We start from the raw sequence: 26,951 nt of genomic DNA on the forward strand, positions 1-26,951 counted from the left end.
GGTACTTACATGAATACGTCACAAGAACCACCATAAATATATGAATACAGCACCAAACTTAGTGCAGCGATCAATTGTAATGCCAAGTCAGCCCCATATAAAACTTTATCGCTTGAACCTACAACTCCCAGTATGTTCTTGAAGCGAACCTGTCAGCAGGATTTTGCTAAGTAAACTACAGGCAGTGTCCTGTTGGGGTTGCTGCACTGATTAATATGGTACCTGAGGTGAAGAAATCTGTCTTGTGGTTCTTGTGTAGTAAGTGTTGGCAGTTTTGAGTTAATGATATGCCCGTGCTTTGGGGCGGGACTGTAGGCAGGTCTTACCCTGGTGCTCTAGGCCAGATCAGCAAAATGAGACCTGCCTACAGGCCCGCTCCTATCTGTCTCTGTGTCTGGCTGTCTCTATAATGAGGAACATACTCTTGCTTCGTGGTGGCCTGTGGGCAGGTCTTTTCTTGCTGATCTGTCCTAGAGCACCAGGATAAGATCCTGCCCCGGAGCACTGCATGTCATTAACTCAAAACTACAAACACTGATTACACAAGAACCACAGGACAGATTTCTTCACCTCAGGTATCATATTAATCAGTTCAACAGCCCCAACATGACAATGCCTGTAGTTTACTTAGCAAAATCCTGCTGACAGGTTTAACTATGGTAAGGAGATACTGGGAGTAGTTGTTACCAGTTACCTTCAGACTGCAGAACATACAGGAACCAAAGCACTGACGAGACGCAGGCAATATCACAAATTAACATTTTCAACCAGGTACCTTATAGGTGACATTTTCTCTAATTGAAGTCGTTCGCATCCCTTTTGTCTCAAAGTAGTACAGATGCCATGATAACATTTCAATGCCAAGGCCTTTCCTCTTCAGCAGCACTTCCCGACAAGGTGCCCTTAAAAATAAAAAATATCCCCTTCCCCACAGTGCCCCTCTCTATAATATCCCCTTCACTTCCCCTTTCCATAATATTTCCCCCTCACTGTCCCACAGCCAAACTAGCGCTCCTATGTAGGGGAGATATAGCTGAGATGGCTGTCAGTGACTTTCTTATAGGGAACACAGGAGCGTTCTTGTATATGGGAGATACGGCTGAGATGGCTGTCGGCTAAACAATCAGCTGAAGCATTGTTCAGCCAACAGCCATCTAATGTCTATGGTCGACTTGAGACATACAAACATTCCATTTCTCAGGACATGTTCTGCAGATGATAATGGTTGGTTGCTTACAAATTATAAACTCTTTTATCAGTCCCATCATAAAATATTTGATTTGCTATTTACAGAGTGCAGAATTAGAAAAGGCGAGTCGTCTGGCAGAGAGTGCTTTCGGGGAAGCTGCTTCCAAGTGGGTATTTGAGAAAGGGTCCGAAAGTAACTTACCTGATGCAACAGAAGAAATTGTAAAGGTACTTCTTATTTTTAATGAAATAATTTTCTGAGTGACATATTGAATAATACCGACGTGTCATTTTTGTGGCTTATATTACCTTAGGCTTTCTCTACGAGTGATTTGAAGCTTATTGCCTGTAGAGGCTTTGAACACATTTGCATGTTTTTTTCAGCAAAATTATGAGATATAAAGTATTTCTGTAATTGATGTAGTTAAAATCTTTAGTCTGTTTTTCTTGTGCAGATTGCTTGTATAACAACATATCCCATGCTGCTCTAATCTGTCTAGTCTCGATCTCAGCTGCTGACCCCCTTTTGGTTCAGTCTCCAACAACAATGAGGCGTACATGTACAGCACAGACCAAAAGTTTGGACACACCTTCTCATTTAAAGATTTTTCTGTATTTTCATAACTTTGAAAATTGTACATTCACACGGAAGGCATCAAAACTATGAATTAACACATGTGGAATTATATACTTAACAAAAAAGTGTGAAACAACTGAAAATATGTCTGATATTCTAGGTTCTTCAAAGTAGCCACCTTTTGCTTTGATGACTGCTTTGCACACTCTTGGCATTCTCTTGATGAGCTTAAAGAGATAGTCACCGGAAATTGTTTTCACTTCACAGGTGTGCCCTGTCAGGTTTAATAAGTGGGATTTCTTGCCTTATAAATGGGGTTGGGACCATCAGTTGCGTTGTGCAGAAGTCAGGTGGATACACAGCTGATAGTCCTACTGAATAGACTGTTAGAATTTGAATTATGTCAAGGAAAAACATCTAAGTAAAGAAAAACAAGTGGTCATTACTTTAAGAAATGAAGATCAGTCAGTCCGAAAAATTGGGCAAACTTTGAATGTGTCCCCAAGTGCAGTTGCAAAAACCATCAAGCGCTACAAAGAAACTGGCTCACATGAGGACCGCCTCAGGAAAGGAAGACCAAGAGTCACTTCTGCTTCTGAGGATAAGTTTATCTAAGTCACCAGCCTCAGAAATCGCAGGTTAACAGCAGCTCAGATTAGAGACCAGGTCAATGCCACACAAAGTTCTAGCAGCAGACACATCTCTACAACAACTGTTAAGAGGAGACTTTGTGCAGCAGGCCTTCATGGTAAAATAGCTGCTAGGAAACCACCGCTAAGGACAGGCAACAAGCAGAAGAGACTTGTTTGGGCTAAAGAACACAAGGAATGGACATTAGACCAGTTGAAATCTGTGCTTTGGTCTGATGAGTCCAAATTTGAGATCTTTGGTTCCAACCAAATGGATGGACTCCACATGGCAGGTTCCCACCATGAAGCATGGAGGAGGAGGAGGTGTGATGGTGTGGGGGTGCTTTGCTGGTGACACTGTTGGGGATTTATTCAAAATTGAAGGCATACAGAACCAGCATGGCTACCACAGCATCTTGCAGCGGCATGCTATTCCATCCGGTTTGCGTTTAGTTGGACCATCATTTTATTTTTCAACAGGACAATGACCCCAAACACACCTCCAGGCTGTGTAAGGGCTATTTGACCAAGAAGGAGAGTGATGGGGTGCTACGCCAGATGACCTGGCCTCCACAGTCACCAGACCTGAACCCAATCGAGATGGTATTGGGTGAGCTGGACAGCAGAGTGAAGGCAAAAGGGCCAACAAGTGCTAAGCATCTCTGGGAACTTCTTCATGATTGTTGGAAGACCATTTCCGGTGACTACCTCTTGAAGCTCATCAAGAGAATGCCAAGAGTGTGCAAAGCAGTCATCAAACCAAAAGGTGGCTACTTTGAAGAATCTAGAATATAAGACATATTTTCAGTTGTTTCACACTTTTTTGTTAAGTATATAATTCCACATGTGTTAATTCATAGTTTTGATGCCTTCAGTGTGAATGTACAATTTTCATAGTCATGAAAATACAGAAAAATCTTTAAATGAGAAGGTGTGTCCAAACTTTTGGTCTGTACTGTGTGTTTTTTTGGGCATGTATGTTGATCTAGGGACGCACATGCCAAGATGCTGCTATGACACCCTGAGCTATAAATAAAGGGGCTGCAATTCTTAAAGGAGCAGAGTAATGTCAGACGATTTATTGGGTCTGTACGTGATAAAATAAGAGCTGTGTCCTATGTAGATGTAGAGCTGTCATTGAGTCATCTGTGATTCAGCAGAAATTAACAGACAGTAAATTTATATCACATACCAATTCCTTTAAGATTGGATTGGAGTATGACATAGACAGAACCATGTTATCTGTATCCCCTATTAGTGGACTGGAGTTTATAAAAAGGGCTAGGGGAAAAAAATCTCTATTTTTTTCGTATAACTCCGACTGTACGTGAGAAGGGGTCCATGGTTTGATATTTTGCAGAGGGCAAAGTGCAATAATAATTAATTATATGCTCTCTCTGTGGAAATAATTGATATCTGCTCAAGAGTTAGTAATTAAGGATAGAGATATATTGAGAGTAGTCTAGGCATCAAGTAAAATACATTGGGTGATTGGTTTTAGGGAATATCAGTATCCTGAGTATGACCCGTGTGACAAAATAGTGGGCATACAGGATAGACTGCATACAGTACGGTGGTTTTGTTTATAGGATTTTAATATTTACAATAAAGTATCGATTTTTTAATTATTGCTATTCCACCTCAGTCAGTGATTTCAGTCTCCAACCACCCCTGGCAGTTGGAACCTCAGCACTTAAATTTATATGACAATACTAGGTTATATGCATAAAAATGTATAATGAGGAAACCCCGACGACTTCTGGACACAGACCTCACTGTCATATTGGGGAATCTTTTCTTACCTTTTCTTGCATAGGCACAATAAGATGTTCTAACATGTGCAGATATCTCCCTATGCCATATTGAGCAGGTGTAATCATCAGATTGGCTATACATGATTTATTTATTGCCTTGGGCTGAACTATCAAATTGCATGGTTAAATTGAAATTTTGGATAGCCTTTTTGCCTCAAGAGACTACAAGAGTATTCCTATGGTATGATAATCTCAAAATACTTCAAAGGAATTTGTCCCCTCCAGAAACACTATTTATCGGTCGACCATGACTGCACCACGAGAGAGGGGATCCGCCCACCAAGGACAGGAAACCTACAGGCTTAAAAGGGGCAGCCCTCTCTTCTCTCCTCAGTTTGGTTTCCTGTCCTTGATGAAGAGGACCTCTGACAGGCTTACCTGTGAAGATGTCCGGAAGAAGTGTGCTGTCAAGCTGCGCCCCTTTCTGGGATCAGCAACTCCAGTACCGTCCTGTGCCCTGGGCTGTGGGAGCTGCGCCCCTGTCTGGGGTGGCAGCTCCAGCCAGATGGATCGTGATGATGGAGGCTGCGCCCCTATCTGGGGACGGCAGCCCCAACTTGAGGTGGGCACAGCATTGGGGGTCTGCGCCCCTGTCTGGGGTTGGCAGCCCCAGACCTGCGCGCAGGACGCTGGGGGAGCGGCACCCCGACCGGGGTAGGGCCACCCCTAGCAGCAGGTGAACGCTAGCTGGAGCAGGCAGCTGGAGGGAGAAAGTGCCGATTACAGGAGCAGCTCCTCTATGACTGGCGCCGCATGCTTCCGGTCTTTTACTAGGCTGGGGGTGGGGCCTGATGCCGGGCGGTCATGTGACCAGACAGGAAGTCCTGTCCACATTCATGCAGATGCCGCGTGAGTGCTGCATTCTCCCATCCAACCTGCAGATGACAATGAAAAAAAAAAAGAGGGGAAATTAAATGGAAGTAGACACTCCTATTTAAGCGTCCAGATATCGCTGCTCTAGGCTTCCCAGCTACTTCAGAACTCTATTGTTAATGGATTCTGAAGACGAGCAGCAGCAGATCCAGCGACCGCCGCTTTCTCCATCTCAGCGGTCGACTGGGGAGCCCCAGAAGACACGACCCCCTCGAGTCACCAGCAATTCTCGGACTGCAGGTAGACGAACCCGGTCCGGCCATCGTGACTCTAACAAGACGGAAGAATCTGCAGCCCCCAGGGACGATCCCCCGTCTGAGAAAGGTCCTCCAGCTAAGCCGGTAACGGCTATTTGAGCTCTGGGTAAGTGATCATCGAGAAATTTCACATGGGTAATAAGGTGTCCATTCTTCTTATCCGTTTAGGGGAAGAAGTGTACCTCCAAAACCAAACACAAGCAATGTGCGTTATGCGAGGCCCTATTGGCGGACTCATTTTCCAAAAGACTTTGCCAGTCCTGCATAAACCAAACTTTGGCGGATGAGACCCCTAGTTTCGCCTCAGGCTTAAAAACCCTAGTTAAATCAGAGGTGAGCAAACTCCTCTCTAAAAAGTCTAAGAGGAATGAAGCTAACCATGAGGTCTCCCCAACTCCTGATTATTCCCTATCGTCAGCCGAGGAGGTGGACTCTGATGATTCATCTTCTTCAGCTTCCTCATCTTCGGATAGTGGTTCAGGCCAGCACTGCTTTCCATTACATGAAGTTGATGGGTTGGTTAAAGCGGTCCGCTCAACCATGGGCATTATGGACCTCAGATCAGAGAAGTCAGTCCAAGACATCATGTTCAGAGGACTGGGGCAGAGGAAGAGAAAATGTTTCCCTTTTAATGATAAACTTCAGGGTCTAATCAATAGAGAGTGGCAAAAGCCGGAGAGTAAGGGTTCTCTCACCCCATTCTTTAAAAGAAAGTACCCCTTTGAGGACTCAACCTCCTCCACCTGGGAGAAGGCTCCCAAACTAGACGCAGCCATAACTAAAGCTTCTAAAAAGTTATCTCTCCCCTTTGATGATATGGGTGCCCTTAAAGATCCTCTGGGCAGAAAAGCGGATGTGTTTCTCAAAGGCACCTGGGAGACAACCGCTGGGGCTTTAAAACCGGCAATTTCTGCGACTTGCACAGCTAGGTCTTTGATGATATGGCTAGATCAGCTGGAATCGCATTTAGAAAACAACACATCCAGCAAAGAGATCTTGTCTAGTATCCGACTCATGCAGGGGGCAGCAGCCTTCCTAGCGGATGCTTCCGTGGACTCTGTTAAGTTAGCTGTTAGATCGGCTACCATGTTTAATGCAGCCCGCAGGGCCCTGTGGCTCAAGTGTTGGCCGGGTGACATCCAGGCTAGAGCTAGACTCTGTGCTACACCTTGCAAAGGGGAGCATCTCTTCGGTCCAGTCCTGGATGAAATCCTAGACAAAGCAAGCGACAGGAAGAAAGGTTTCCCTAGTCTGTCCATGCCTGCCTATAAGCGGTCTTTTCGCAGGAGAAGATTTGTACGTAAAAGGCCACAGAGAGACCAGGATAAATGGGAAGACCGTAAACCAAAAGGTAGAGGTCTTCTTCTGTTCAGTACGTCTTCTTCCACTCGGGAGCCCTGAAAATCGAGTCAATGACTCTTAGCCCAGGTAGGGGGGAGGCTGACGGGCTTCTTGCCTGCCTGGACAAAGATTTCAGCCAGTAACTGGATCTTTAATTTGATAGGTTCGGGTCTGAGATTCCAGTTCCAAGCAGTTTCTCGTGGAAGGTTTATCTTGACCCCGGTCCGTTCCTCTATATCAGAACAACTCGCTCTTCAGGAAGAAGTACTGGACCTTGTTCAAAAAGCAGTCCTGGTGGAGGTCCCGGCGTCCGAAAGGGTGTTGGGATTTTACTCCCCTCTCTTTCTGGTCTCTAAACCAAACGGTTCTTTCAGGTGTATTATAAATTTAAAAGCCCTGAATAAATTCCTGATAATCCACACCTTCAAAATGGAATCGATAAGGTCAACAATAAAATTGCTGTTTCCAGATTGTTACATGGTAGTTTTGGATTTGAAAGACGCCTATTACCATGTACCTATCCATTCAGATTACCAGAAATATCTTAGAGTGGCCGTGGTTATAAATGGGGTCATCAAGCGCTTTCAATATAGGGCCCTGCCGTTCGGTTTAGCCATAGCCCCCCGGGTATTTACCAAAATCGTGGCAGAGGTAATGTCTCATGTTAGAGAGCCTGACATATTAATTATCCCTTATCTGGATGATTTCCTGATAGTTGGTAACTTGGCCCTTCAATGTAGTAAGCATCTAAAAATAGTGATCTCCATCTTAGAGAATCTTGGCTGGGTCCTCAATTTAAATAAATCTAGGTTAACGGCCACAAAAGTTCAGCAATTCTTAGGAGTTATGCTGGATTCAGATTCTCAGACATGTTACCTCCCTGAAGCCAAAAAACTAAGGATCAGGGATCAAGTAAGAAGGGCAGTGTCAAACCCAGTCATGTCCCTGAGAGCTGCGATGCCCCTGTTAGGTACCCTGACATCTTGCTTTCCCGGGGTTCTGTGGGCTCAATATCACTCCAGGGTTTTACAATGTGATGTACTTCATAATGAAGTTATGTTGGAGGGGCGCTTGGAGGGGAGGTTTTCCTTGTCTTCCCAGTCAGTTGAATCCTTACAGTGGTGGGATAATGAAGTGAACTTATCCAGAGGGGTCCCCTTGGTTTTTAGAACAACCCAAACAATTACTACCGATGCCAGTCCCAGTGGGTCGGGGGCCCATCTGGGAGATATGGTAACCCAGGGGTCATGGTCTAATTCGGAAAAGAGTCGCTCCTCCAACGCTAGAGTTGCTAGCGATAGACAGGGCAGTCAATCAATTTCTAGTTTTTCTTCAAAATCGTGATGTAAAAGTTTTCTCTGATAATAAAATTGCAATAACTTACATGAACCTCCAAGGGGGTACACGATCAAGATCTCTGATGAGAGTGGCGGATCATCTCTTTCAGGTGTCGGAATGCCATCTTCGTTCCCTAACAGCCCTTCATATAAAGGGAAAAGAAAATTCAAGGGCAGACTACTTAAGCCGCTATACCCTTAGACAGGGGGAATGGGAACTAAATCAGGACATTTTCTCCCAAATTGTCCAAAGATGGGGACCTCCAGTAGTGGACTTGTTTGCTATAAAGTTAAATCGGAAAACTCAGCTCTTCTGTTCACTGGATCCCAAAGAAAAACCCCTCGCAGTAGACGCTCTCCAGATACCTTGGGGGTTCAGTCTTGCCTATGCCTTTCCCCCGTTAACCCTTCTTCCTATGGTTATCAGGAAGATCAGGGAGGACAAGGCGAGAGTTCTGCTGGTCGCACCCTTTTGGCCTAGGAGGCCCTGGTTCTCATGCCTCAGGAGCATGTCTGTGTCAGATCCTTGGGTTCTACCAGAAGTCCCGGATCTCCTCTTCCAGGGTCCTATAGTCCATCCTCAAGTGTCTGGCCTCCACTTGACGGTATGGAACTTGAAGGGGAGCTATTAAGAAAAAAGGGATTCTCCCAAGGCTTAGTGACAACCTTAATGCGTAGCCGTAAGCCTATTACAACCAGAATTTATGCGAGAACGTGGAAGAAGTTTTTATCTTTTTCCGGTTCCAGAGTTGGTGAGGAGGCTCCAATAAGTAAAATTCTAGAATTTCTGCGAAAAGGTCTTGTGTTAGGGCTAGCCACTAGCACCCTGAAGGTTCAGGTGTCCGCCTTAGATGCCTTATATAGCTGTGATCTGGCAAGTAATTATTGGATTTCTCATTTCATTAAAGCTGCCTTTAGGTCCAGGCCCATTGTCAAAAGCAAACTGGTACCCTGGGATCTAAATTTGGTTCTTAAAGCCTTAACTGGTCCACCCTTTGAGCCAATAGAGTTAGCCACTCTTAAGTCCCTCTCCCTTAAAACAGCACTTCTGATAGCTTTAACATCTGCTAGGAGATTTAGCGATATTCATGCCCTGTCTTCAGCCTTGCCCTTCACTCAGATCCTGGATGATAAAATAATTCTTAAACCTGATCCCGCCTATCTCCCTAAATTAGCTACCCGTTTTCACAGACTCCAAGAAGTAGTCCTACCCTCCTTCTGCCCTAATCCGAATAACCGGAAAGAAGAAGAGTTTTATACACTAGACGTAAGGAGATGTGTAATTGGGTACCTCTTGGTCACCAAAGAGTTTAGAAAAGATAGTTTGTTATATATATCCTACCAAGGTGTTAGGAAAGGCTCTAAAGTCACAAAGTCCACCATAGCTAGATGGATCATGGAGGCTATTTCCCTAGCTTATACATCCAGGGGTCAGGAAATACCACAATAATTGAAGGCTCATTCCACCCGGGCAGTGACTACCTCCTGGTCGGAGAAGACAGGTGTCTCGATGGAAGACACATGTAAGGCTGCTACCTGGTCTTCTCCGTCTACCTTCTATAAGCACTATAGACTGGATTCGGGTGTTTCGTCAGATCTCCCTTTCGGGAGAAGGGTGCTCCAAGCTGTAGTCCCTCCCTAAACTTCTTCACCTCTGTAATTCTCTCGTGGTGCTGTCATGGTCGACCGATAAAGTCATAAGTTACTTACCGGTAAAGGGATTTTTCGGAGACCATGACAGCACCCTTATATTCCCTCCCTACACATTGGTGGGAGCACTCCTTGTTTATTAATTTTCACTCTTAAGTTGGTGATTTATAGAAATGTTGGTTTATCATGTTTTGCTATGTCTACTAACCTGGTGGTCCTCTCAATGCACTGTAATCCAAACTGAGGCAAGAAGAGAGGGCCGCCTCTTTTAAGCCTGTAGGTTTCCTGTCCTTGGTGGGCGGATCCCCTCTCTCGTGGTGCTGTCATGGTCTCCGAAAAATCCTGTTACAAGTAAGTAACTTATGACTTTTCTTGTAGATATAAAGTCTTGGCCGAAAGTGTTGGCCATGAATGTATATCTCCCTGGATGTGGACTTGTAACCTTGAGATTGTTGATATTTTTCAACAATTTTGGTTCTCAAGTCCTCAGACAGTTCTCTTCTCTTTCTGTTCTCCATACTTAAAGTGGTACACACGTTACACAATGCAAGGATTGAGTCAACTTCTCCCCTTTTTATCTGGTTTCTGGTGCGATTTTCATATTGCCCACACCTGTTACTTGCCACAGGTGAGTTTGAATGAGCGTCATATTCTTGAAGCAAAGTTGTTTACCCACAATTTTGAAAAGGTGCCAACAATTTTGTCCAGCCCATTTTTGGGGTTTTGTGTGAAATTATGTCCAATTTGCCTTTTTGTTTCTGTTTTTTTTCGTGTTGTTCCTGTACACATAAAGGAAATAAACGTGTATAACAAAACATGTGTAATTGTAATAATTTTCTGGGAGAAATACTTCATTTTCTGGAACAATTTCAAGGGTGCCAACACTTTCGGCCATGATTGTGTTGGTCATCTGCATTTAAATAGCTTTTAAATTATGTCTGGCAGGCTTCCTGTAAGGGGCTACAGGGAGAAATTTAAGTCATATTCGCTCTGCCGCCAGTCATTTCCAGTCACTGGTGGGGCGGTGAAGTGGGCTGTCACAGTCACTGGTCACTACACAGCAAATTGAATGGACAGCCTGCTGTGCAGCATGTGAGTGCAGAGAAGGCTGTCAATCACTATCCTCAGTGTGTACTGAGCAGTAACTGTCACCACTCCCTGCTCCGCCCTGATGACTGGAAATAAGCAGCTGCAGGGAGAATATAACTTAATTTTCTCTCTGTAGCCCCTGCTCCAGTAAAATGATTTAAATGTTATTTCCTTGCAGATTACCAATATAACTACAAGTGAATAGTGTTTCTGGAGGTGACTGCTTCTCTTAAATGTGACCTTATTAGATATATCCATGTCCACATATTGGGACTCTTCTAGCTGGTTAGGATGTGTCATCATTGCTCTATGTAGTATCTGTTTGATTATTGGCAATCTTCACTACATGTCAGTTGTGGGCAGAGTAGACAGACCCACACAGGCCTAGATATGGCCATAATCCCCATAAGACAACCTCAGAGAATAGTGAAAGATGCTCATCTAGTAAACTACTGTACTTTTGTTTCTAAGGCTGGCTCATCTTCTGCATTATATGTTGATCAGACAGCAGACATGGAGGCAGGCATTTCTGGCAATCCTGAACTTTATGAAACTTCTTCACTTGGCAGCCGCTCAAAAGTAATTGCAGCAAAAACAAAGGAGATCGAAGAGGTAAGATGAGAATAATACACGTTACCAAACACTGTTGGCATTCAACATAGAGTTACTGTCCTCTGTATTTCTTTATATCTTTGTTATTCATGAAGGTAACTTGTCATCAGGTTTCCCACTGCTAATCTGCATCCAACACTTTGTTCTCACTAACAGCTTTCTAAATGTGTCTTTATTATTTCACCATATCTTACCAAATTCACCTTATACTTGTCCACTGCCATATGCAAAATAAGCACAGCACCTACAGCAAGCCCTCAAATCCAGCCCCATTATCTCTGATTGATGTGGATGGCAAGAGAGTTTTTCACAAGACAAGCCATTTAAAAAAAAAACGTCCGGCAACTCTCAGCCTTCATGATTAGTGTTGTTCAAAAATGTAATATTTACATGGTGTTGATTAAAGGGTCTGTCCCATCCTAACTAGCAATAAATGGATGAAATTGCAAAGTGCTTGTGAAAACCAGTAACTTTGTCATTTATCTATTTTAAAACTCCTCTCTCAACTCAAGAAGGGATGTATTTTTAATTCTGCAGTTCACTGCTTGTTGCCTAAGTTACCGGCCACCTTTACTATCTATCGCGTTTTGGACAGCTCGGACCAGCAGTTTAGCAATCCTGCTGGCAGAAACTATCAATCATAAGGAGGTCGCTGCCCTTCAGAAAGCTGGGAGACAGGGGAGAGGTGCACTGCTAAAGATTGGATTCTTTCATTAAATGGCTGCCTATTTATTGCATGGACCAGCCTTATTCCCTGGAACTGCTACTACAGAAGCACTCTCAGGTCTGCTACATAAAGTTCCCGAGCGAGGAGTCTCCCATGTATATTTCTTAGTAGGTCATATTATCATGAATTGTTGTCCTGAGAAACACCTTTAACCCCTTCCTAAACCTTCAATTTTTTACCTCCCTTTCTTCTAAGAACCATAATTCGACATAGCCGTGTACACAGGAACGAGTATGTTTGGAGGACGTTCGGGGATCAAACATTATTCTGTACAGTGTTTACCTTATGGGTTAAATAATGTTATATTTTCATACATAGGACTTTTAGAGATGTGACTATTTTTTTAGTTGTTTTTTTTTCAACCAGGTAAAAGGAGGTTGAAATCTTTGTGTATTTTTCTAATATTTTTCAAAATCTTGCTTGTATTGTTTCCTGTAGTGTACAGCACAAATCATGGTCTCCTGTGTAGTGCAGCCTATAGCTGGGCCTCACAGGAGTACCAAGATGACAGTGATAAGAACTTCTGTAATACCCGGTTACCATTGCAAAATATCAGCACGCCACGATCCTGTTACAGGGGAAGTGGGTAACGGTGGGTGCCATAACATGTCTGGGCAGGATTGCCATTACCTGCTTTTAGCTGCCATCTGTTTGATGCGTCGGCATAGTTGCAGTGGCTTTGCAACCTCACTTGAGTCGTAGTGCATACGTAGCCTGTCAATCCAGCCTTATAAGATTGTATAGAATAGAAACTACCGCACTCCTGGAGTGGTAGTGGTGCCCAGGTAGGGTTACAAGCCCGTATAGATACAGAAAAATAACCTGGCACTCGGAAGACTCATCGGTTCTTTTAGTGATTTTTAATAAAGAAATGTAGTAAATAGCAAAATAAACAGACGTTTCGGTCACATTAGACCTTCATCGGTGTACTACAAAAGTAAAGAAATATAATAGTGAGTACCACATAGAAATATGTAATTCATATAACATAGGTGTGACACAATGGGATCAAAATTCAATTGGTCATGGATAATGTACATACAGGAAATACAACATCGGGAAAACAATAGTAATATAGTAGAGGGTCTGAGGAAAAGAGGGGGGGGGATGGGAAGGAGGACTAGGTTAGGAAGGAAAGGAAAAATGAAAAGTGACATACCAGATTTATAAAAGGCTTGATGTATTTGGGCCGCTGTCTGTAGAATTTTGTAAACTAAGGGAACACATATAGAAAAATTAGGTCAAGAACACACTTAGTGTTATAGGTGGCTCAAAAACCCGATAGGTGCTGTGGGATGAGGAACAACGGAGAACACATAATGTGTGAGGGCAGGGGATAAAAGAACGTACCCGTTGTTTGTGGTAGGTACTTAAAGGTAATGGCCTGGTCGGTGCCGTAAGCTGTATAGAGAATTGAGTAAATAATAAAATGTCTATGGAATATGGGGGCATTAAGTATAGTAGGAGCAAAATAAAGGAAAAGACATACCATGCTACAAGAGACCCACTAACATCCATGACCGCCTCGTCCATTCCGACGTAGGCACCCCCATTACTAAACCTCGACAAAGATTTCTATCCACACTAAGTGTGTTCTTGACCTAATTTTTCTATGTGTGTTCCCTTAGTTTACAAAATTCTACAGACAGCGGCCCAAATACATCAAGCCTTTTATAAATCTGGTATGTCACTTTTCATTTTTCCTTTCCTTCCTAACCTAGTCCTCCTTCCCATCCCCCCCCCTCTTTTCCTCAGACCCTCTACTATATTACTATTGTTTTCCCGATGTTGTATTTCCTGTATGTACATTATCCATGACCAATTGAATTTTGATCCCATTGTGTCACACCTATGTTATATGAATTACATATTTCTATGTGGTACTCACTATTATATTTCTTTACTTTTGTAGTACACCGATGAAGGTCTAATGTGACCGAAACGTCTGTTTATTTTGCTATTTACTACATTTCTTTATTAAAAATCACTAAAAGAACCGATGAGTCTTCCGAGTGCCAGGTTATTTTTTTATAAGATTGTATGACATCCATTTATTTCTTGTAATGTAAAAATCTATGAAGATTGCTACCATGTACTGCTAGATATGTCTGCGCCATTTTTAAGAAGTGTGCTGTCAGTGAACAGGCACATTGCATGTTAACACGCTATGGGAAAGATTTATGCGCAGGCCGATTTATTCAGCTCACAGGATTATCCAGACTGCATTAGGATGTAGTAAACTTTCTGTTCTGAAAAGTTTTTGATCTGTACAGATTTTCAGCATCTGGATTGACAGCAATGTCTCCATACAATGAAATCAAGAATCAGAATCATCTCGCGATAGCTTATCACTTAAAGTACAAATGGATAGGCCATTGAAATTGAACAAGCTGGCCGGATCCTTCTCTCGTCCCACATCAGCTTTTGGAGAGAGTTGGGAGACCCCCATATACATTACACTGTCGCCGATATTGGTGGTTGCGGCCCACTTTAGTCTGTGTAAGGGGGCCTTTAATTTTCTCTGGTAAAATGAAAGCTGTGCTGTGATTGCTTTGGGTAACAAAAGATGAATCTGGCCAAAAATATTTGAAAGTGTCTTTAGTAAATCCTGTAAAAATGCCTGTTACCATGTGCATGCTCTTGTCCAGAAGGTTTCTGTATGGCTGTGAGAATATATAGACTTTACAGCGTTGTGTCAGGAGTAACTTCAGAGCCTGTGCTTTCAGCCGTTCCCTTTCTTCCCTATTGTTCTTTTGGATGAAGTCTTCCCTGCCTGATATTTTCCATGGAAAGGCCTTATGAATCATGTTATGGGTTGAAAGCCAGCGAATGTGTTGAATTCATTTTAGATATAAAATATCTTTGTAGTTACTGTCCACACCTCTCCCTGTAGTAATATAGCCAATATTACTGGGAATCACAATTCAGCATGAGGATGGCAAACTTTTTCTGTATTTAGCAAATACAAGATAACATTTCCATTTACTAACCAGAGTTTACTTGCATTAGGGTGTGTTCACACTTTACTTTTGTGTTGAGTTTTCCGAGCAGAAATTCTTCAACCATAACTCATGGTTTTTAAGAGTTTCTGCTCCAAAATCTCAGCAAAAAAATTGTGTGAGCGCACCCTTTTTCACAAAAGCACAGTAAATCATACTTATTATTACAGACTAAACCCAACATAATTTTTTTTTTTTGTTTGTTTGTTTTTTTTCATCTCTATCTGCCACTCTGTGTATCCTGCTTTATATAGCAGAATAGGCTGTCCTCTTCTTTTCTGCTAAAACTGCATTTCCCAGCAGCACTTGCTTCTCCTCAGTGCTGCAGACTCCTCCCCTCACCTTTGTGCTCCTGACTAGCCCCACCTCTGAGTTACTATCAAGCTAAACTAATTGTAGAATTCTCCTCATATTATTGTGTTCACTATCTGCTACTGTACAGTTCTCTGACCGATTTTATCTTCTGCCGTTTATATCGGTATAGCTGCAGTGTGGTTTTACATCATTGTTGGCTGGTTCAAGGCATAGCTCAACTCTTCTGTATTTCTCCAAAAGCTTGTAATAACTAGGCAGTGCAGAGTTGAGTTTGTTGCCTGTTGCTGACAGATCAGTGATATGAAACTGCAAAATGCTACTTTGTCGATGAATATGGCAGAGGATTATCTTCTGTCATATGCATAAACAGAGCGGTATTTGCAGTTTCACATCACTGGTCTGTCAGCAACTGGCAACAAACTGCTTAGCTCCTCTGAGCCAGTCTTTACACGGCCCTATCCTACAGTGTATCTCTCCTCTCAGCCCCCTGTGTGTAAAGCCCCATTCTGCCATATATCATTCCTCTCCACTACTGTAAAAAGCCCCATCTTTTATTACATTGCTATTACCAGCACACAAACACCACTGCTTCCTAGCATGAGCACTTTGATGAAGGAGGCTTTGCTCCTACTTGTGAAATCATCCCCTACAGTAGTAGCTCTGTTGTAGAGATGACCCAGAGCAAAACTATACTATGATTGACCAGGAATACTGGAATTACAGGTCAGTTCCAGTAGCAACTGAAGAGTAAATAGAGCCTGGAGGGGCATCTTTGGGGATGAAGGAAGGGGAAATTTGTGCAAAATAGGAGGAGACTTAAAAATGGATTATATTGGCACAAGTGAATAAATATATGTGTTCATTATTATAAGACTACATTGTGATTTTGGGAATAACCCTTTAATATGGTCTACATATTTATTTCTTATTTATTTTACTCACGCATACACCGATTCTTCATTCTTATTACTGATTCAATAGTGTTTTATTGTACCAATATATCCCTAATCAGACCAGACAGTATATCTATTATATTTCATTTTTTATGGTTGCTTTTTTCCTTCCTACTGGACTTCCCCAATCTATTAGTGTGGCAGTACTAGTCAGTATTTTTTTTTTTTGTAAAGGACCTAAATATCAAAGGCTAGACTCTTGATAAAATGTATATGGCAATAAACAGTTTAATGAAACTTCGGAGTATTCTCCTTTTCTATACACAGAAACGCTGCCCACATACAGTATTTTATTTACATTTTATCGTCTGTATTTTGAAGTGGCGTTCTGAAATATTTTCTTCTTTTTCCTGTTGGGAGTGCAATATATAAATGTCTACATAAAGACAGGCATTAAATAAATGTGTGGAAGGTAAGCTTTCAACCTCTTGGCCCAGAGACTTGTGAACTGTTTATTTTGGTTGAGCGCCACACTGCACATTTCTGCTCCACTGACTTCACCATCCAACTAAAAGCATATCTTTGTCATTGCAGAATAAATGATATCCATTCAACAGAATAATCCTTGTTCTAGCTCCCAACTAGAATGAGGGATCTCTGCACCTTATTATTGGTATTTCGGGAACTCTATTTTGGTAAATACTTGCAGGAAATACCCTACTAATTAGATTTATTAGGGGCTTGAGCAGGGGCCGGCTTATGCTGAGACTTTCAGGAACCATACTGTCTGTCATTTGTGTACCTTATTCTTGAAATAATACCGTTGCACTTTATATTTGATATAATATACATGTCGTTACCGATTTTGGGGGCATATCATGCGCCTGTTGTTGGGGCATTCGGGAGAATGTGCCAGCCCTGCTTTTTCTATCTGGATGTTAATTATCTTTGCTAGATTTCCCCTCCAGAGGATCTGCATTGTTAGTATAGTATGAGTGGAGTACATGCCCAGACGGTAATGAAAAGGTATGAAGAGGAAAACGAACAACATTCTGTTCTTTCTTGGGTGGCAAAACCAGGCCTTATAGATTGGGTCCTTTTTAACTTCTAGTCAAACGTTTTATAAGCATTTTATGTTGTGTTGTTGATTAATGAAGTTTCTATGAATGTAGCTATGACCTGTCGGGGTTTTTTATTAAATGTATTTTTTTTCTTTTATAATGGGTTTTAGAGTTGAGTAAATTGATGGTCCAGCAGACACGTAGGTACCCTGGATCAGGGGCCTGCAAATCATTTTGCTCAACTCCAATGGGTTTTAAATTTTTCTAATCACCATTTATAATGAGAAGCCAAAATCATAAATCTGGCAGTTTTGACATTGGTCATGGAAGACAGTCTATTGCTGCCTATATGTCCATGTGGCTCCTGAAAAGAACAGGATCTATGAGTCTATTACTAGGCGTACGCTAATAAAACTGCACATACAATTGCTGCCGGATTATACTGAGCGGCAGCTTCTCTGCTGGAGGTAACGGTTTGACTTGTAGTTCCTAACCCTGATTAACATTTCAGAACTGCACTGAGTTCATCCACTAATCTTTCAAGAATCCAGCGTGACAACTGTCTATTTATTTAGCCTCCTATGTCTACGTTTTCACTTTTATTTCATGATCTTATTTCCCTTAGTAATTCATTAAATCTTATTAGCACAGAACCTCTTGTTTGTATTCCCTGGAGAAATATGAACAGGTCATTCTTTCAGTTGACATTTCTGCTGATTTTTGAAAAATATACTTAAAGAAAAGTCTCCAGTTAAGAATTTCCTCTACTTACACATCCATCTACACATACAGTATGGCCCCTTTTCATGCACAGACATCCTTATTGAGGCAGCTTCAAATATCCTTCAGTTACTGTTACAGAAAGCTTGCCCTGGCTGTCTCGGTGCCATAATTAAAACAAGATTTAGACAAGATCGTTGCCAAATCCACGTTTCTGGAGTACTCTCATAATAGTACAGCTCTGTCCTTCCTTCGTTATAAGAGCTGGAATTTAGGAGTTATGTTGTTGGTTATGTTATCTATTTTAGCCAGATAATGCAACTTATACAGCCATGGGAGTACATAGAAATCTTAGGCCCTGTACAAAAAGTCCTAATTGCTAGACACACACCTCTCCCCAGACCAAAAAAATACTTGGCAGAGTAAGGAGGGTCATGCATCCTAACTTTTAAAAACAGTGAGGGTGACATGTATTGCGGCAAATACACAACAATTATGCCCTTATTGAATCCTCTTACTGTTCTCACTCATTAAGATACCCTTTTCATGGCCCTTTTAGGGTATGATGCTCCCCCACACACAGTATTCTACCCTACCAGTGAGTCCCCCTCCACAATTTCACCCCACAGTCCTTCCCACATACCATGTCACGGGTGTGTCAGAGGTGACAGACAAGTCGCCCTGCAGTGGGTTGCAGGAGATCTCTACGTTTGGCATTGCAGACAGCTGCTTAGATAGGAGACTGTCTTTAGGACAGAGCGACTACCTCTCTCTTGCTAATTTGTTCTCTGGCCTAGGTGTATATATACCTGGTGTGTCTGAGAGGGAGTCGCTTTTATATTCATTTCTACTTGTGAAGCTTGGCAGGAGCAGTACCTCGTCCTCTCTGGAGCTTGAGGCTGTGTGCACATTTGAAGTTCATCTAAAGCTAAGACATTTTCCCCTGTTTTGTCTACCCTTGTTGTCTTTAGAGTTTTAGTGGAGGTTGACTAGTGCTCATCTCCTTCCATCCCTAGCCGTAGCCTTACACCAGGGAAAGTTGGGCGATAGCTGAGGAGGCTATATAGGGACGTTAGTTGAGACAGGGTGACGCTAGACCAGACTAGAAGGTCTCCACTTCCCCCTTTCCCTAGTGTCTGGGCTCCCTCTCCCTTTTCCCTCTGTGTTACACTTACACCTGGTGTGACATACCAACTATGATGACCCATAGCGCTTTGAGCAAAGTATGATGCCCCCACAGTGCCACCCACACATTATGATGCTACCACGGTGCCACCAACGCAGTATGATGTTCCATAGTAACCCCTAACAGTATAATACAGTATAATAGCCCCTTCAGCATGATGTACCTAGAGTGCCCCCACACAGTATGATGTTCCATAGTAACCCCTAACACAGTATAATAGCCCTTACAACATGATGTTCCTAAAGTTCCCCCACACAGTATGATATCCCCCCATAACAAATTCCCTTCCACAATTTCACCCAATAGCTCCCCCCCACCACCACCACATGCACGGTATGATGATCCCCCACACCCAGTGCCTCCAGCAAAGTACAATGCACACAGAGTGCTCTCTACACATTATGACTCTGCCACAGTGCCCCCAACACAGTATGATGTGCTCACAGTAACTCTGAGTACAGTATAAAACCATCCATAGCATGTTGTCCTGAAAGCACCCACACACAGTATAATCGCCCCTGCAGTCAACAACACACACAGTATGATGACCCGCAAGGCCCCAACACACAGTATGATGGCCTCATAGCCCTCCTTGTAGTATGATAGATAGCGTCTCAGTTACATAGACTGGTACAGCAGGGAGTCAATGTTCTGTTCATTATTGAAATTGTGACAACAGGAGGGGTACTGGGCCCCCCACGTAGTCTGCCGCTATAAAATACCCTGTAATACATCTTTCTCTAATCCCCCTCCACGACAGCACCAACAGGAGGTTGCCTCCCCATCCTAATTAGGGTCAGGAAACACAAGAGGTTAAATAGCCCTCCCCTTCCCTCCATCCCCAGTGTTTTCCTGTCCCTAATGGGATGAAGAGGATTCCTTCTTGGGGGCTGTGGCCGGCGAGCAGTTTCCCCAACTCACATATCTTAGCCGGGCAGCCGTGGAATGATCACCCCGTTTCTTCCTCCTCGCTGCTGCTCCCGCTTCCCGACGGGACTGCACCATCCTCCGGTGCTTTGGCAACGCTGGATGGGGCGGTGAGATGGCTGGTTGCTTCCCGTAGTTCCTCAGCCAGTTACAAATATCTCTCCTCCGGAGCCTCGCCGCCGGCATAGAGCGCTCACAGGAAGTGACGCGTGCCGGCATTGCAATGGGCAAATCGTCACTTCTGGAATGCACCGCCATTTTGGCGGGAAATTTGAAAATTTAAAAAAAAAAAGGAAAAGAGATTGGCTGGACCTGATATCATGAGAGGGGGAGCCTCATCCTATTGGATGGGAAAAGGCTCTGGATCTCGGTTTCCTGTACAAATAGGACCCAGATGGAAGACTCCATAAGGTAGGAATGAGGTTCTAATGATGCATGTGTCTGCCCCTAAAGCTTCTGCAGAGCCCAGCGCTAGCCCTGGCCCAGTGAGTATGTCTGGTAAGGGTAGGTCCGTCTTGGTGCAGGATCCATCCTTATGTCTTCCAATTGTCTTTTTAGGGTGACAAAGATCCTGCACCAAAAGCAAAAGAAAAACCTGCAAGTCGCAAGTGTGCCATTTGTAGTAAGAATCTCCCATCCGCCCACAAAAAGGCTCTATGTCAGTCGTGTACGGAAAAAATTCGTCCGTGAAGAGCAACCCTCCTTAATGGATGAAGTCAGAGGAATGGTACGCCAAGAGATCCAATCGTCCTTGGCCACCTTTTCACAATCTTTTTCTGGGGGTCTCTCAGTATCCAGGAAGAGGAAGTACGCCCCAGAAGATACCTCAGACTCAGATGCAGAAAATTCAGCCCCTGAGGACTGGTTAGAGGAAGGTGAAGTCACTCCAGGCCGTAATACTGATCAGGATGATAGGAAGTTTTTTTTCTCTTCAGATGACCTTGAAGAACTTCTACTTGCTGTTAGAAACACAATGGGAGTAGAAGAGGAGAAAATGTCTCGCATGGTCCATGACAAGATGTTTGGGGGATTGAGATCAAGGAAGAAAATGGTGTTCCCCATTCATGACAACGTCCAGAATTTAATTCTGGATGAATGGAAATTTCCAGAAAGGAAGCTGAACATTCCATCTGATCTAAAGGATCGCTTTCCCTTAGATGAGGACGTCTCTAAATTCTGGACAGAGATACCTAAAGTCGACATTCAGGTGGCCAGAGTGGGGAAGAAAACTACCTTACCCTTTGAAGACTCTCCTCAGCTTAAGGATCCACTTGACCGCAAGATGGATAGTCTACTTAGGAAGTCATGGGAGACGTCAGCTGCCACCTTGAAGACGAACGTCGCTTCCACCTGCGTCACAAGAACCCTGTGCTGCTGGTTACATCAGTTAGAGGATCATATCCAGGGTGGTACTTCGAGATAAGATCTTCTGGCCTCACTGCCCCTCTTACAAAAGGCAGGAGGATTCCTGGCGGACACCTCCGCTGAATCTGTCCGGATAGCAGCAAGAACTTCAGTTCTCTCCAATGCCGCAAGAAGGGCACTGTGGTTAAAGATGTGGAGGGGTGACATCTTATCTAAAACCAAATTATGCTCCATATCTTTCAAGGGGGAATACGTCTTTGGTTCAGCACTGAATGATTTATTGGAGAAAGTATCCGATAAAAAGAAATCTCTCCCAGAGCCAAAAGCGCCCAAAAAGAGGCCATTTCGTCCTCCTCAGACACAAAATCCCTTATACAGAGGAAAGGGTAAATCGATTCGCTGGAGCTACCCCAAAGGAGGAAGAGGTAGAAGCATTTTTCAATCCCAACGTTCTGAAAGACAATGACGCCTGGCAAGTGGGAGGCAGAATCTCAGGATTCTCCAGACAATGGCGGAGAATAACATCAAACCGCAAGATCCTAGACTGGGTCAGGTCAGGAATAAAAATAGAATTTTCCTCCTTTCCCCCATCTCTCCGATCAGCAAAACTCCAGAAGGTTCTAACTTCAGAACTTCAGCAGATGCTATCTTCAGCAGTAATTGTTCCCGTGCCAGAAGCAGAAAAGGGCAAAGGCCATTACTCAAGATTATTCCTGGTAAAAAAAAAAAAAACGGATCCCATCGGGTTATCATCAACCTGAAGCGGCTAAATCAATACATTATTTACCAAAGATTCAAAATGGAGTCAGTAAAAACCATGGTCTCACTGATTGGGAAAAACTTTGTCATGGCTACTGTAGACCTAAAAGACGCATATTACCATGTGCCCATCCACCCAGATTACCAGCGATATCTGAGGTTTGCTGTCTCACTAAATCAGACTGTATGCCATTTCCAGTCCAGAGTCCTTCCATTTGGCATCTCCTCAGCACCCCGGACCTTTACAAAAATTATGGCGGAAGTAGTTGCATACAGTACAGACCAAAAGTTTGGACACACCTTCTCATTTAAAGATTTTTCTGTATTTTCATGACTATGAAAATTGTACATTCACACTGAAGAATTCAAATCTATGAATTAACACATGTGGAATTATGTACTTAACAAAAAAGTGTGAAACAACTGAAAATATGTCTTATATTCTAGGTTCTTCAAAGTAGCCACCTTTTGCTATGATGACTGCTTTGTACACTTTTGGCATTCTCTTGGTGAGCTTCAAGAGGTAGTCACCGGAAATGGTTTTCACTTCGCAGGTGTGCCCTGTCAGGTTTAATAAGTGAAATTTCTTGCCTTATAAATAGGGTTGGGACCATCAGTTGTGTTGTGCAGAAGTCTGGTGGATACACAGCTGATAGTCCTACTGAATAGACTGTTAGAATTTGTATTATGGCGGCAAGAAAAAAGCAGCTAAGTAAAGAAAAACGAGTGGCCATCATTACTTTAAGAAATGAAGGTCAGTCAGTCCGAAAAATTGGGCAAACTTTGAAAGTGTCCCCAAGTGCAGTTGCAAAAACCATCAAGCGCTACAAAGAAACTGGCTCACATGAGGACCGCCCCAGGAAAGGAAGACCAAGAGTCACCTCTGCTTCTGAGGATAAGTTTATCCGAGTCACCAACCTCAGAAATCGTAGGTTAACAGCAGCTCAGATTAGAGACCAGGTCAATGCCACACAGAGTTCTAGCAGCTGACACATCTCTTTAACAACTATTAAGAGGAGAATTTGTGCAGCAGGCCTTCATGGTAAAATAGCTGCTAGGAAACCACTGCTAAGGACAGGCGACAAGCAGAAGAGACTTGTTTGGGCTAAAGAACACAAGGAATGGACATTAGACCAGTGGAAATCTGTGCTTTGGTCTGATGAGTCCAAATTTGAGATTTTTGGTTCCAACCACCGTGTCTTTGTGCTACGCAGAAAAGGTGAACGGATGGACTTTACATGTCTGGTTCCCACCATGAAGCATGGAGGGGGAGGTGTGATGGTGTGGGGGTGCTTTGCTGGTGACACTGTTGGGGATTTATTCAAAATTGAAGGCATACTGAACCAGCATGGCTACCACAGCATCTTGCAGCGGCATGCTATTCCATCCGGTTTGCGTTTAGTTGGACCATCATCTATTTTTCAACAGGACAATGACCCCAAACACACCTTCAGGCTGTGTAAGGGCTATTTGACCAAGAAGGAGAGTGATGGGGTGCTACGCCAGATGACCTGGCCTCCACAGTCACCAGACCTGAACTCAATCGAGATGGTTTGGGGTGAGCTGGACCGCAGAGTGAAGGCAAAAGGACCAACAAGTGCTAAGCATCTCTGGGAACTCCTTCAAGATTGTTGGAAGACCATTTCCGGTGACTACCTCTTGAAGCTCATCAAGAGAATGCCAAGAGTGTGCAAGGCAGTCATCAAAGCAAAAGGTGGCTACTTTGAAGAACCTAGAATATAAGACATATTTTCAGTTGTTTCACACTTTTTTGTTAAGTATATAATTCCACATGTGTTAATTCATAGTTTTGATGCCTTCAGTGTGAATGTACAATTTTCATAGTCATGAAAATACAGAAAAATCTTTAAATGAGAAGGTGTGTCCAAACTTTTGGTCTGTACTGTACATCGAGGGGAAAAATATCTGCATTGTTCCTTACCTAGACGACTTCCTCATCACGGCTCCTTCTACTCCCGTCCTCAAAGCGCAACTTCAATCAGTCTTACAGACCCTGGGATCCTTGGGCTGGATCATAAATCGGGAAAAATCAGACCCCCATCAACACAAAAGGTCTTCTTAGGAATCCTCTTAGATTCTCAAAATCAGAGGTCCTTGCTACCAACATCCAAACAATGTGTGAGATCAAGGGTCCAGATACTAAAGAACCAAAAGACAGTATCCATAAGGTTCGCCATGTCGGTTCTAGGATCAATGACCGCATGCATCCAGGCGGTTCCCTGGGCCCAGGCTCACACAAGAATCCTTCAGAACTTCGTCCTCTCTCGCTGGGACAAATCTCCAGAGATGCTCAACTCAAAAATATCTCTTCCCCAGCATGTGAAAGTATCTCTCAACTGGTGCCTCAACCCGGGAAATTTGACCAAGGGGATTTCGTGGATTCAGCACCCAATCTCTTCTCTAACAACAGATGCCAGCAAAAGAGGTTGGGGAGCAGTCATATCCCAGAAGATCTTCCAGGGTATCTGGCCCAAAGACATGGACGACCAATCCTCAAATTTCAAAGAACTAAGAGTGGTAGAGGAAGCTCTGAGAGAAGCAGGTTCTCTTCTCCAGGGAACTCATGTCATGATTTACTCAGACAACATGACAACTGTGGCCCATCTTCGTCATCAGGGCAGTACAAGGTTCAGAAGCCTACGAGAAGTCTTGGCAAGAATTTTCTTCTGGGCAGAACATCACTTTATGTTCATCTGAGAGGAGCCGACAATATTCAGGCAGACTTCCTAAGCAGGACACAAATAAATCCGGGAGAATGGAGCCTCAGTTCGAAGATGTTGCAGCTAATAACCAGGAAATGGGGTCACCCAGATGTAGACCTGTTTGCATGTCGATAGAATACAGAGGTGAATCAATATTTCTCCATAGACCCCAGAGAGACCCATTCAAGGATAGATGCGTTTTCTCACCCATGGAACTTCAGGTTGGCCCATGCATTCCCTCCAATTCCATTGCTACCGAAGACCTTGCAAAAAATCAGAATGGACAAGGTTAGGACCATTCTGATCACCCCTCTATGGCCAAAGAGAAGTTGGTTTGGGGCTCTGAACCTCCTAAACCCAGAGGGCCCTCTTATCCTGCCTCCGTACCGCGATCTACTCTGTCAAGGTCCAATATTTCAACAAGCTCCCCACAGCTTATGCTTGGCAGCCTGGCTTCTGAGGCCTTAATCCTGAAGTCCAAAGGTCTCGGATGTTGTAATAGACGCCATACAAAAAAGCAGGAAGCAAGTCACTAATGCCACTTGTTTAAAAATATGGAAAACCTTCTCTACATGGTATGGATCTAATCCCATCGATCCTTTTCATCCTGATATTGCCAGGATATTGGACTTTTGACAGGATGGTCTATTTAAAAGATTAAAACCCAGCACCCTGAAAGTCCAGGTCTCTGCTCTAAGCTCATTCTTTGACCAAAACCTGGCTGACCACCGGTGGATAAAGAAGTTCATGACAGCAGCCTCTAGAATATGTCAAAGAAGGCCCATCATGGTTCCAACCTGGGACCTAAATATAGTCCTAAAGGGTCTAACTATCCCACCCTTTGAACCTATGTCTCAAACTCAGTAGCCATCTCAAACATAGTAGCCATCACAACAGCAAGAAGAGTCTGCGAGATCCAGGCCCTTTCCATCAGGGAACCTTATCTAAGAATCCTGGATGACAGAATAATTCTCCGACTAGACCCTTCTTTTCTTCCAAAGGTATCTTCTCATTTTCACATGTCCCAGGAGATAAATCTCCCATCGTTTTGTCAGAATCCAAAAGACAACAGAGAATCGGAGTTCCATTCTCTAGATGTCCGAAGAATCATCCTTCACTATCTACAACAGACGGAGCCTTGGAGAAAAGATCAGAACCTTTTTGTCCAGTACTGTGGACCAAACAAAGGGAAGAAAGCCTCTAAGAGTTCTCTAGCTAACTGGATCAAAAAAGCAATCACAGAGGCATATAAATATCATGACCTGCCTCCTCCAGTGTCGCTAAAAGCTCATTCCACCAGAGCCATGTCAGCCTCATGGGACAAAAGGGCCAGCGCTTCCATAGAACAGATCTGCAAAGCTGCTACCTGGTCCTCGGTCCATACCTTTACCAAGCATTACAGATTAGATTTGATGTCTGTAAAAGATTTAGCCTTTGGCAGGAAAGGTCTGCAGGCTATAGTCCCTCCCTAACGATATTCTTTGGTATTACTCTTGTTGGTGCTGTCGTGGAGGGGATTAGAGAAAATAGAATTAGACTTACCAGTAATTCAGTTTCTAAGACCCTCCACGACAGCACGGGTAATCCCCCCCCCCCCCCCAATATGAAACTTTATGTTCATTTAAAATTCCTTAGTGTTAATAAATAATTCAAGCATTCATACTGTGTGGTCCTTGGAAAACACTGAGGATGGAGGGAAGGAAAGGGTTGGGTTATTGAACCTCCTGTGTTTCCTGTCCCTATTTAGGAAAGGGGAGGCAATCTCCTGTTGGTGCTGTCGTGGAGGGTCTTAGAAACTGAATTACCGGTAAGTCTAATTTTATTATTTGTAGATTCCCTGTTTTTAAACACATTCATGGGTGACTTTCTTTGTAGTGAGCATGTGTAGGTCAGTTCTCCAAACTGATCA

General features: G+C 43.4%; 1 protein-coding gene across 5 annotated transcripts in view; it reads left to right on the forward strand.

The window, feature by feature from the left end:
- Positions 1-26,951, forward strand: part of PPHLN1 (periphilin 1) — a 260,154-nt gene that overhangs the window by 203,110 nt on the left and 30,093 nt on the right. For 4 of the 5 annotated variants that reach the window (XM_073652019.1, XM_073652018.1, XM_073652022.1 and 1 more), the window contains 2 exons: positions 1,294-1,416; positions 11,227-11,367. In XM_073652019.1, coding sequence (XP_073508120.1) covers positions 1,294-1,416; positions 11,227-11,367 — 264 coding nt within the window. The remainder of the gene's footprint in view (positions 1-1,293; positions 1,417-11,226; positions 11,368-26,951) is intronic. The other variant, XM_073652020.1, reaches the window with a different exon arrangement.

This window comes from Phyllobates terribilis, unplaced genomic scaffold, assembly GCF_046119375.1.
Source record: "Phyllobates terribilis strain yellow unplaced genomic scaffold, ASM4611937v1 Scaffold_11__3_contigs__length_659146591, whole genome shotgun sequence".
NCBI lineage: Eukaryota > Metazoa > Chordata > Amphibia > Anura > Dendrobatidae > Phyllobates > Phyllobates terribilis.